This window comes from Gekko japonicus, unplaced genomic scaffold (genome assembly GCF_001447785.1).
Source record: "Gekko japonicus isolate JY-2015 unplaced genomic scaffold, Gekko_japonicus_V1.1 scaffold415, whole genome shotgun sequence".
Taxonomy (NCBI): domain Eukaryota; kingdom Metazoa; phylum Chordata; class Lepidosauria; order Squamata; family Gekkonidae; genus Gekko; species Gekko japonicus.
The window spans coordinates 272,322-284,954 of NW_015173136.1; the positions used below are offsets into that span (position 1 = coordinate 272,322).

Sequence of the window (12,633 nt, forward strand, 5' to 3'; positions counted from 1 at the left end):
CCCCCGAGGCGGCAGCGAGGACTGAGTGGCTTACAGCTGCCGGCCGGCCAAGCCTTCTCCCCCTCCCCCTCTCTGGTGATGGTGGTGATTTTTCTGCACACCTGGGCATTGCCCCACGTGCACAGGAAAATCTCCCCGCCCCCCAGGTGCCCCCGATATGTGGATTTAGATATCCACACGCAGGGGGCGCCTTGGGAATTAGATATATAAATTTTTAAAAGATGCTTAACACTGTTCTTAATACATTCCATCTTTAAGGACTCTGGCTTTTCTCTTTTTTGGGGGGCCCCCTCCAATTTATATGAGTTGCATTTGGTAATTACCAGGGAAAGATAGTAAGTGATCTGTTGCATTTGGTAATTACCAGGGAAAGACAGAGTTTTCTTTTCCTTGTAGTGCTTGTGTGCTGCTGTTGATGATCTAAGAGTTCCTGCTGTTGTCATGTGCAGTTGGTTTAAAAGCAAATGTTTTATATGCAGTGATTTTTTGACCGCAGAAATAATGAAGGCATTACAAATTAAAATGGTTATTCTCAAGAATTTGTTTTAAATTATGCATTTAAGGGTGTTACTTGGTAATGAGCAAGATAAGGCTGTTCTAATTGTGTTCGGTAGCATGGCTGCATTACTAGAGCCAGCATGAATGCATTCATGGTGTTAGGAATGTAACTGTCTCACCCAAAACAAAGCTGTGGTAGTCATGTTATTTGCCACTTGCCTGCTCACCTGAGATGAGTAGTACTTACAACTGGTTGAACAGCCTAGTTGAAAATTATCCCTGTTGTGGCAAACAAAATTGAAACACCATAATTGTGTATGGACAAGTGCTTTCTTTGGTACTTTTTCCCATAAATGAGTTCTGTCCTTTTAAACACTAGAAGAGTTGCATACTTGCTCCATTAAAAAAAGAGCCAGTAAACCTCTTAACACACAAGAGGGCCACACTTCACACTCCATAATTCAGCTCTGTGTTTACTTACTAAAGGTGCCAGCTCCAGCTTTGGAGTTTTTTGGAAATTTGGAGGCAGTGCTGGCGGAGGGTAGAGTTCGGGGAGGGGAGGGAGCTCAGCAGGGACGTGACTCCATAGAGTCCACCCTCCAAAGTTGCCATTTCCTTCAGGGGAACAAATCTCAGTAGTCAATTGTGAAAGAACTCCAGGTCCTACCTGGAGGTCGGCAACCCTGTTACCTATGGAGACTGCAGAAGTGTCTCTTTTCTGGGGTTAGTGGGGTCATTAGATTTCAGTGGAAAGGATGTTGCCAGCAGCAGCAGTTGGAGAAGGAATAATGGTGAAGTCAAAGCAGAGCAGAAGGTGGGTGACTTTCTCTTCTGGCTTTATTTAGCTAAACTGTATGTGATAAAAAGCCTGTACATTAGTAGAACCGCTCTTGAGGGTTAACAAATATATGTGACAATAATTTAAGTACAGAGTTTGCAGTGAACAGAAATAGAAGGCTGGCAGAAGTTGCATGCTGGCAGCAAGGGTTGGGGCTTTGGCACTTCAACAGATGCCACCTGGCCATCAGCGTAGCATGACAAACTGTGGCCAGACATAGGAATGCTTATTTTTTATTATTACTATTGTTTCTGATGATTTCTCCTTGGAAATGCATCTGTTATCAGGGAGGCTAGTTGGCATATGTGGACTGCCAAGATCATATCAGTTTCCACTTTAATTGAGAAGTTTTGATCATGGGCCTTAATCGGAAGACTATTTCTCATCACCACAATCATTTCAAGAGCTTCTGATTAAGTATGCAAGCGCTAGACAGAACAGTGCAATCACTAATGAGTTTAAATGGCTATCGGTTGGCCCTGAAACATGATGTCTAAAACTGGATACTACCTTTTGTGAGATTCTCATAAATACCATTGCATGAGATGGGTAATTGGAAACAAACTGTGCAGAATAAAGTGGCAATCCAAAAGTGATCTGTCCAGGAAGATGAGCTGGTAGTATGCAGAAAGAGCCAGAGAAAGAAAGTTGCTATCAATGTGTTAGCATAGATTTATGATAATTGTATGACTTTTGCTTTAAAAAGTGTCAAGTATGTACATGACACGCTAAAGTAATGGTTTACATTTCCTGTTCTCTAGATGAGAGGAAATGTTGCAGAGTGCCAGATGAGTATAGCCCTGAAGGATACTAAGAGAAAATCTAGATTTCATGATTGCTGTTCAACAGAAGTCTTGCTAAAGTCCTTGAAATCATGCACTAATTAGTGGAGAATTGTAGTTATGCAGTTTACTTCAGAAGCTAAAGCTGTTTCTGGCCAGTCTTTTAAACTCCAGGGTTAACCCATCTAAAATGTGCTACTGGATCTTTGGCGGTAGTTTGCTGGGGTTGGACCATGCAGAGAGGAAGAGGAGGAGCTTCTGCAGGAACTTCTGAGAGTGGAAAGAGTCAGCAGTAGTTGCGCCTACAGGAGCTGCAGTGCAACTGGCTTCCTTTCTTTCAACTTATCAACCAGTCAACCTTTATTGGCATAACATACAGAACATAAGTCTTAATCTGCAAGGAATACTGAACGCTTTCTTGAAGCTTCATACAGAAATTTCGCAACACTTTCAATTATTATGTGATTCTGGGTTGTCAGCAAAAAGTAAATCTTACATTTATCAGGTTTCCCTGAATACTTTCTCAACCATGGCTCGATGAATGTAAGACGCAGGTCTGAGTAGAAAGTACATGAAAGAAACACATGTTCAAGAGTTTCTGTCTCCTGCTTAGTGCAGGAACACAATCTGCTGTCGAATGGGATTTTTTGGAATCTCCCATATAATACTGCTGATGGCAACACATTAAACCTTGCTAACATATATGCTCTTTCAACTTGAATTTTTGGGGGAATGAAGAAACCACATAGCATCAATGTGTCCAGCTGCTCTTCTCCTGGTAGGCAAAAAATATCTGGTACATTGTACTGGTATGTGGAGAATGGTATGATTCCAGTTGCTTAATTGTATGGTCCGTTGACCTTACTCCATTACCCCATACATTTTTTTTTAATCTAAGCTTTTAATTGAAACACCAAACAAACAATTGCATAAACCACACCCCCGGCGCCAGTAGAGGGCTTTCCATGCAAGTGACAGTTTGTGTACTAAATCAGGAGACCTCTCAGGGTATTTTAAAGGTCTACCTGACCTGTGCAGTTTCCACTTTGTGTGTTAATTCTGGCAAAACAAGACAGAAGAAGAGAAGCCATAGAACACTCCTACCCAGCCACAAGAATGTTGAGATCCTGGTGAGAGATACAGAAAAGGAGATAACAGCACCCTAAAGAAAGAATTAGAAGTCAGCAGCATTTACCAGTTGTGGCCCCATTACAATGTACTAGGTCGTCACCTTAAAGGTAGGGACAGCTTATTCTTAAATCACAGACTAGGCCATTCTACATTTATGTTGACTCTGCTGGGAGATCCTAATGACATGAGCGAGAGAGAAATCCAATTCAGGGATTTCAAAACTCAGAATGCAATCCTAAAATATATTTACTGGAACTTTAGGCCAATTCATACATGATCTCTGTGGCTGCAGCCAAAAAAAATGCTCCTCCGCTGGCATCTTTATGATAACTCAGAGATTATTTATGTCACATGAGTAGCTGAACAATTATGAGTACTTCTCATAACAAGAGCAGCAGCCCGGCTGTAGTGGAGACAACTGCAACATCTGCATGGTATCAGCGACAGCCATGGGTGAGAGAGAGCAGTAGAGGCACTTTGCAGCAGTAGAGGCACTGCCAAGGCCATTCATGAGTTGGCCTGAAGTCCCACCAGTTTTGAAGGAAATCCCTTCCAAACAAGAATGCTTGCAATCCCATCCTAAGCACAACCACACCCCTTCTGTCCACAGAAGTCATGGGCTTATAAGGCAGTAAACTCTGCTAGAATGGCACCATTAGCACCCAGTCACAGGAGCAAATCATTAAAAGGAAGGGAAAGTAACAACAACACTGTCATTTCTAGCACACAGAATGCCCAGATTCTACCATCAGACTTTGCAAAAGATTTGCAAAAAAGCTACTGTTTAGCCAAATTTCCTTCCTCCAAATACCCATTTCAGAGTTCACTGTGAATCTGAATAGCAACAAGATGGACAGCTCTCTACGTGAGGCCAGTATGACAAATCTGACCGGAGTTGCTGTCCCCACTAACAACTAGCCAGTTAAAAAACATTTTACCAAGTCAACACTGCCAGGAGTGGCCTGGGTACCTCTACTGGTGTTCATGCCACTCATTTAACACTACAGGGCAGGGGAAGAGGGCGGGGAAATGGGGCTGTCCTACTTCCCAGAGAGCTGCTCATAGAGCTTTGGCACATAGTCATCCCATTCAGCTTGGTAGCACGTGCCCGCCAGGGGAGGGGGCAGCTTATACTTCTTGCGGAATGCTGCCACTTGGAAATTGCCACGCTGATCGCCAGATCGGTTGCTGAGAATGGGCTCGTTGCAGTTCAGCTGCTGGGGCTGCTCGTAGACCAGCCAAACGTAGCGATGCAGCCCTGTTCCTTTGGGAGGCCCAGAGCCAACGTAGTCAGACAGGACACACCCACTGCTGATATCATTGCCCTTCATGTTGGTCACCAGGAAATGGTGCCATTCTCTGAACTTGGGGTTGTTCCTGCTAGGGGCATCAGGGTCGGTGAGAACCAAGGTATAAAGTTTCTCCGAACTGCAATCATCCCACTCTATGTCGGGCGATTTTTAACCTGGGTGGGAGTGAGCACTTTGCCCAGCTCGTCGATCTCCACTCCCCCATAGCGGACCCGCAGAGGCTTGGCCGGCTTCTCATCCACCTCAGTGAGGCTCAGTGGGCCGCCCCATGCGCCAAGATCCACCGCCATCGTTGCAAGACACCGTTGCGCCGCTCCTCTCGCCGCTAAACCGCCCAGAAGGGCCTCATACATTTTTTTTAAACAAATAAACTGTTTATCAAAAATTGAAATAAAATACAATGCAGTTCTTAGTAAATTATGAAGGAAACAATTACAAAATGATAATTGAGTCTGTGGTGAATCAAGGATTGCCATTACAAGTTATTTGCTCATTTTGAGTTTATCATTCAAATAATTAAAAATAAAAATAAATGGAGTTCAGGCCAGTTTTAAAGATCCTTCAACTACTTAATGGTAAATATATAAGGTATGTAAACCAATTAAAGGTGCTGTCTGTAAAGTTCCTTCTGGGTCAGCAGAAGCATCTAGCCATAATGACCATTTGGCCTTAATACTAGTAGAGGTAATCTGTCTGTCTTGCTGCGCAATCCAGTCTGAGGTTACACCATACAATTGATAGACCAGTTATCAAATATGAATTGATGAAATTCTTTCGCCAGCCAGTCACTGGTTGTTGTTTTTAAAATGGTCATTCTTTCAGTAGCGTAGACATTATTCCTAGGAAGAAACAAGGTGGCTAAATTTTCTCTTGAGCAACCATGTAAAATAGCCAAGAGAAGGGCAATCCTTTCTTCTCTGTGGATCCTTGTTTGTGTGCATGTGTGCATATACTGCTTGCTTGCATTTTGGGTTGCTGCCAGCTCTCACAAGTACCCTTTGAACAACAGAGTTAGCTTCTGCGAACCTGACTTTTAGGCTAACTTCCTACCAATCGAGCCCAACCATAATCCTACATGCTGTTAGTTCCCTGCCCTGTTCTTGCTGGAATTGGAAGAGTGTTTTTAATTAAATTGAGAAATGTTGACAATGGAAAAATATTTCATTTGGCTTTATCTACTGTAACCACTGGTTTATTTATGTATCTGCTCCCCCCATCGCAAACACAATAAGTTCTTGACTTAGGGAAGGTTCGGTGCCTAGAATACAGGGGTTTAGGTACTTTTAAAAAGCAAGATTAATAATTAATAGGAGTGGGAATCATGCTCTTTAGAATCTTCACATTTTGAGGGGGGAAATCAATTAATTATTACTATAAATCTCTGTGATTATGCTGCAGTTGTATTGCTGGGAAATTGGCCATTAACTACCAGGAAATCGCCTATCTCCTATCAGTCAGAATTCAGCGGCACCAGTGAGCCCCGGTTCTTTTTATAAATTAACTATCAACGCAATGCATAATTGATAACCATCTATAATAATAACAATAATCTCTGTGAAATTGTGATCCTGGTAGGCAGTAGATTTGTTACAGCTCTACCCCCCGTAGTATCTTATTGCATTTGTTAACTATTAATAGCCAGTAGTTTCTGGAAGATTGAATCTGCCCTTTCTTCTGGGAAGTTGTGTTGCAAAGAAGGCTAGAACCTTAGCTGATAACAAGTGATACTATATAGCATTGCAGGACAATGACCATCCTGTGCCTTCAGTGATGTATTTATATGCTACTTGGGTTGCTTGTCAAAAATGAGGAAGTACTCTCCAGTGGCAGCAGTGCAACTTTAGGCATGCATATAACCATTTTTATTGAAAAACATTTCAGCCAGTGGGGCTGGATGAGCATTGTTATACAGAATGAAGTTTGCATCCACATCACCTGCATGGACAGAAACATAATCCCACAAGTGGGTTCCCCTTGCTGAATTGAGCCAAGGCTGTTATGTAGTAGTCTCCGTTCTCAAATCTCCTTGCTCTTAGTGAGACAGCCTCATTCCCTATGCGATCCAGTTTACAATATCAAAGGATCATCGTTGCAGCCCTGTACTGTGTATTATTTTACCAAACACACCAATATATGATGGAGCAAGATATAATCCCTGCAAACCCTCTCTATCAGATATTCTTATATCTGTAACCCAATTGGATAGGGACTGGAGTTCTCCTTCTGCTAATATTTTAGAATGCATTTTTACATGGGGTAAAGTTGATTGGTTTTATGGATTTTTGGTTTTTGATATTCTTCTTCTGGATTTCTGACTGGATCTTTTGTACTGTTAATTGTATGGACTGTTTATTGTTCATGATATTTAATTTAATTAAAACTAATTAAAGAAATCTTACCAAACACACATTGCTTTCACAGTATGATTTTCCAAATGTCTGGCTAGCTGGAGGGCTAGAGTAGATACAAGCCAGCATCAGGCAAAGTTAGAACATGCTCATATCTGTTTTGGTGATGGGCAAATGGGGAGGCTGGAGTTCTGTAGGAAACCCACCTTTAAACATTTGTCTTGTTACCTCTGTGTAGGATTATGGGGATCTGTATTGCCTTTTATATTTGCTGTGACTTTCTTTTGAAGTACTGTGAATAGTTCATGTAGTGATTCATGAATTTCACTAAGTTGTGATTTTGCTGTGAGTAGTTTATGTAGTGATTCATGTATTTCATTAAGGAATCATCCTCACTGTTAATATACGTACAAACAGTTCTGTCAAGACTGATCCCAGGAGGCTTGAAGGAGGATTGCTAGGCTGTAAATCAGGGGTGTTGAACTCATTTGTTATGAGGGCCGGATCTGACATAAATGAGACCTTGTTGGGTCAGGCCATGTGTGTCATAAAATGTAATGCCAGGTAGCGGAGATATAAACTTTATAAAGGACACAAACACAAAGGGTTTTTTTAAGTTAAAATCAAAGCATGCTTAAAACATTAGCACTCTTGCAATATTTTGTTTATTTAACAGTGTCTGATAACTGACACCTCTTGCTTTGAATTATTGCCTCAAAATGTCTGTGCTGTTGCAATCTTGAGTATGCTGTCCAGGTGTGTATCTGTAAGCTGGAAACCTACGATGAGACAGCAGCAGCAGAACTGGAAGAAGAAGCAGAAGACAGACAGTTCCACTGCAGGCCTGATCCAAGCCCTCCGGGGGCCTGATTCGGCCCCCGGGCTGCATGTTTGACACCCCTGCTGTAAATGGTTGCTGCAGAAGCTGAATAAGTTCCATTCCAGTGTCATGGCATAGAACCAGCAGGTTATGCCTGCAAATGTTTATACTTTTGAGAACTTGCTTTCCAAGACTTTAAGTCCATACTTGTTAAAATACTATGCTATGTACATCCCCTTGTTCCGCACCCTACTGCCTTGACATTAGATTGAAGACCATTTGGAGGAAAATCTCTCACCCATGCATTCGTAGGCATTTAACAGTTGACTTTCAAATATTAATATTTATCTGAATACCCACTCAAATGAGCAAATGTGGTATTAAACATGCTAAAAGCCAGTGTGTCATATTCTAGGTCACAGCTTCCCTTCCATCCAGAATTGGATGAGTTCTCACTGAATCAATGGTTAGATTTATTTGGTTTAATTTATTTGGTACACAGTTCCTGAAATCTGATATTGGTACAAGGTCTTTTTCACTTTTTCCAAATCCATCTAACAGTGGTACGATGCTTGCCAGAAAAAACAACAACCAAATTGTAAGGATTGGTTGTACTGGGATATAATGATACTACAGACTGGTCTGGTCTTTGTAAAACCAGGCACAGAAGAAGAGTAAATGTCTCCATTTTCTGTTGTGGTCTTCAACATTCGAATGGAATTTTGCATTTTTTTGGTTTATGTCCCAAAAGTGCCATACACCCAAGAGGTGTCTAGATGCTAACGGAGATTTCTTAAATGTAAAATTCTGAAGCCTCTGACAAATGAAGGATCTGGGTTATGACTGTTTCTAACATTTGCTGGTTACATATCTAGCATTTTCGTCTGTTGTTTCACATACTTTTTGCAGATTTTTTATAAGATTATATGTGCACAGCAATCACATTGTATTGTGTAAGTAGGCACTGATAAAACTTATCTAATGGTACAATCCTAAGTGGAGTTATACTCTTCTAAACAGATTGACCATTGGTTTTATAAGAGTATAAGGATTGCACTGTAAATGATGGCTTAATTGGCAAGATTGCATCTGACAGGGTAGGAAAGTTCTGTGAGGAGAAGGTGTGGGTCATAAATCATCTTCAAGGGTAGTACTATGTTAGGAATACCATAGTGATTTGTCTGTGTGTGTATATAATGGAATTCTTCTGTCAGGATCCCAAATCCTGCAAACCGTGTACAAAAACTGCATAACAGAAGTGAGCAGTGTAAACTGGTTCACTCTCCAAAATCCGTTCAATAATTTTCATTCTTCATTACGTTGTGTACTTCTTAAAAAGATGACTTTAGAATTTTGTGTTGTGTTGTCTAGGATGATAAATTTGAAGGGAGTCATAAGAAAAATATTGAAAAAATAATTGCAACCTATTCTTGCTAGAATGGATAACTTAAGTCTAATGTTACAGAATAAAAATGAAAAGGTGCATGAAAGAAGGTGGGGAAAAGTATATAAGTGGATAGAAAAACTGTTAGAAAATTAATACCCCAACTTGTAAATAATGTAAGAAATGGAAGACTCTGATATATATGTAACCTGAATAGACGAAATGTTTGTGCGTATAAATACAAGAAAATAAAAATTGTAAAAAAAAAAAAGAAAAAATAATTGCAACAATAAGTCGATGGAAGCTTTGGCAAACAAAGACGCTGAGCACACCCCCTGACCACCAGAAGCAATGTTTCTTTCTGGTTTCTAAACTTTAATTAGAAACAGCCAGCACATTTCCCATTTTTTTCTCAACACCGTGGGTGTCTTGATTTTTTTTTTTTTAATAAGAAACTTGAGAATATCTGCAAGTCTACACGCTACAAGTTTCTGACTGGGAGGCCACATTCAATGCTCTGGGGTATGATCAAATCCATAAAAATTCCTTGACTTCATATCCATGTGTACAGCTGTATTTGCTGTATCTTTGGCTATATGGTACAGGGTAGTAGCCTCCAGCAAATTCCAAATAACAGTGCTGGAGGCAACCATGAGCCCTAATGGATGCAGATTGTGATTACTATAATAATGTGGTTATGCTTGACAAGGAGCCTGGGACTGCGTATATGCTAATCTCTCTGCCTAAGTCATGGCGAAGTCCAGAGAGCTCAACATCAAGCTGCCATGACAAATGCATATCTAATAGTAGTGCAGTAAAAATTCAAGTTCAATTCTACAGAATTTATATATCTGTGCATAAATTGACTAAAACCACTGGGCTTGGGGCAAAAATATATAGTAGCGCTCAATATAAGCGTTTTTTCTTCAACTCTCTGCATAGCCTGGTATTGGAGTTCTAGGCATCTGTTTAGCTGCAACATCTCAGAGAATGGCACCTACCTATATCAGCATCCTGTCCCGGACAAGTTACGTAATGATACTTCGTGTAGTGGTAACTTCATGTCAGCCACAATGTCTAGTTCTACCTTTAGTTGTAATCCCAGTTATAAGAATTTGTTGTTGCATATCTTCCACATGATTGTTTAGGGAAGGAAACAAACCGGTTTCAGGGTGGCATTTGTGTTTGGAAACATTATTACCACTCCTGCCTCATTCCATCTCTTCTCTGTTTGGACACATAACATGTTTGGGGACCAAATATGTTGCTCATACAGCGGTACCAGCTGACTGTCTTGATATGGTTCAGCATCCTCATAACAGGATTCAAGTTGTAGTGCCCCAACAGTCCTTTGAGCTTTTTCCTAAGTAGAATGCAACTTTTATCAAGTAGACCTGATTTGTGGTACATGGATGGATTTAGGTAAACTAGCTTACTCCTTTATCCTTTAGTGGCTATGGCTACTGTCCTTTACAACTAATTGTCTTGGAGATCTAAATTACTGAAGCCATCTCATTCTAGTAATACAAATAGCATCTATAGTCACTTACAGATCCTTGCTTTCCAAGAGCTAATGACATACAACTCTTGTTTCAGGATTCAAAGTGACGTTATGCACTCGGACTACTGTGAATTTCTATAAATTCTTCGGGGATTCCTTTATCCTTTGATTTACAAAACTTACCAGTAACGCAGTAGAGCAATGGCACTTGTGGACAAACACAAAGTCAAACGGCAGCGATTGGACAGAATTTGTGAAGGTAAGCCTTGATGTGCATCTAATAAAAGTATTCCTAGGAACTTTAAAAAAAACTTGTAAAATCTTTCGTTGTTGTTTCTTGTTATGGAAAGCAGAGTGTAGCACCTAGCTGTATCTTTGTATCTCCCAGCTGCATCTAATATAATTTTCATCTCTCTTTCATGATAGGCAACAAGTAATAGGAAAAACATTGTGTGTCTCATGTTCTTATTCTGGAATATTCTGTTCTTATTCTGGAGTTAACCCACATGTATATCCCTAATGGAAAAAAATGGATCAGCCTTTGAGAAATCCTTAAAAATCATGTATTGATTTGAAAATTACAGGATCAAAACGTGATATTCATTATTGTTGATTACTTAGACCTGGCTCATGTGTAAGTCTAGTTCTGGGGATCCCCAACACGGTACCCATGGGCTCTAGGGTCCTTGTTGACACCTTTCCTGATGCCCTCCAAGTGTTGTTTTTTTTAGAAAGACTAATGTGGCCAGATGTGGCTTTTTGGGTTTTTCATATTTGTGCTGTAATGTTGATAGTGGCTTTCCGTAAAGTTGTTTATCTGTCCATGTAGCGGAGTGATACTCTAAAAACGTAGTGGGACTTGATTCTGACTATACAGAACTGGGCTGCACAGTTAAAATACTTTATGCTCCTAACTAGAGCTGCTGTTGAAATCAGTTTGAATATATATTTATAATTCAGTGGAAGTTGATACTAATATCATTACATCAAATTTTGGTCACTTTGCAAAACTCCTTGATGTTCTTATCGGAATCTGGCTAGCATCTCTGTGCAAGGAACTCTCATCAGCCCTTCGGCTCCAACTGTTACTGTTTACAAGTATTAGTACAGTTTTAAAATGTCTGGGCTCAAGTGCATTGGATGTCTGTAAAATGAAGCCATGTACTGCCAGATGACGTCTTATCTAGTTTAATATGTATACTTATTTTGTGTGTATGCAAGAAAATACTTTTAAACAATATGTTAATTTTAAAAGGCACCCCATTAAACAGAGCTTCTGCCTGAAATGTTGAAGAGCTACTATCAGAGCTATTCATAACTTAACACCCTAAAATTTTATGGTTGGCTCTAGCTCCTTTGGCAGCCATTTTGTGATTGGACCTACCACCCTGTGTCAGAATTCCAAAGGTGTCTCTAGGCTCAGAAAGGTTGGGCACCCACGCTCTAGCCGCTTACAGAGAGCACAGGGCTATGCCAAAAATGGTATCTTGGTATCAAGTCATCTCCCCTGCCTCTGTAATGTCTAGTTCAGATTACTTCGTTGTTGCCACAGATGTTCCCTTGCCTCTGCAAAGGCAGCCAATAATGTGAGGTGAATTGAGGAAATGAAAATTTTAACACAGTCAGCACACTGAATAAGTTGTGTTCTTTGTTTGATGTCATAAGAGTGGTTGCCACTGTAACCAGTGAGCTATTTGCTCACGTAAATGAAGAAGTAAAAAGACAGTTTTTGAAAGAACGTGCCAGATAGTCTTTTGTTTTTACTGTTAGTACATTTTCAAATCTATCTCTGCAATCATGACAAGAAACTTTTATTAAACTTTTAAAAAGCGTGCTGGAATGCCCCAATTATACCCCGGGGTTGTATAGTCCTTTCTTGAGAACTGCATATTGGTCATCCCTTTCCAACAGTTGCTGTGATGTCACTTAATAAACTGGTTTAAATAGTTGGGAGTTAGGGCTGCCAAGCCGCGGCGGGGGATCCGCACGTCTTCACAGGATCCCTGCCGCGGGGGACAGCA

At 40.6% G+C, this 12,633-nt stretch overlaps 1 protein-coding gene and 1 pseudogene across 3 annotated transcripts in view; one reads left to right on the top strand and one right to left on the bottom strand.

Moving 5' to 3' along the window:
• The window catches only part of CTBP2 (C-terminal binding protein 2), a 287,345-nt gene that overhangs the window by 153,455 nt on the left and 121,257 nt on the right, over positions 1 to 12,633 (top strand). For 2 of the 3 annotated variants that reach the window (XM_015422199.1, XM_015422201.1), the window contains exon 2: positions 10,708 to 10,871. In XM_015422199.1, the coding sequence (XP_015277685.1) occupies positions 10,814 to 10,871 (58 nt within the window). In that variant the 5' untranslated portion in view covers positions 10,708 to 10,813. Of the gene's footprint in view, positions 1 to 10,507; positions 10,534 to 10,707; positions 10,872 to 12,633 lie in introns of those variants that run through there. The other variant, XM_015422200.1, reaches the window with a different exon arrangement.
• LOC107119655 lies at positions 3,166 to 4,849 on the bottom strand (annotated as a pseudogene).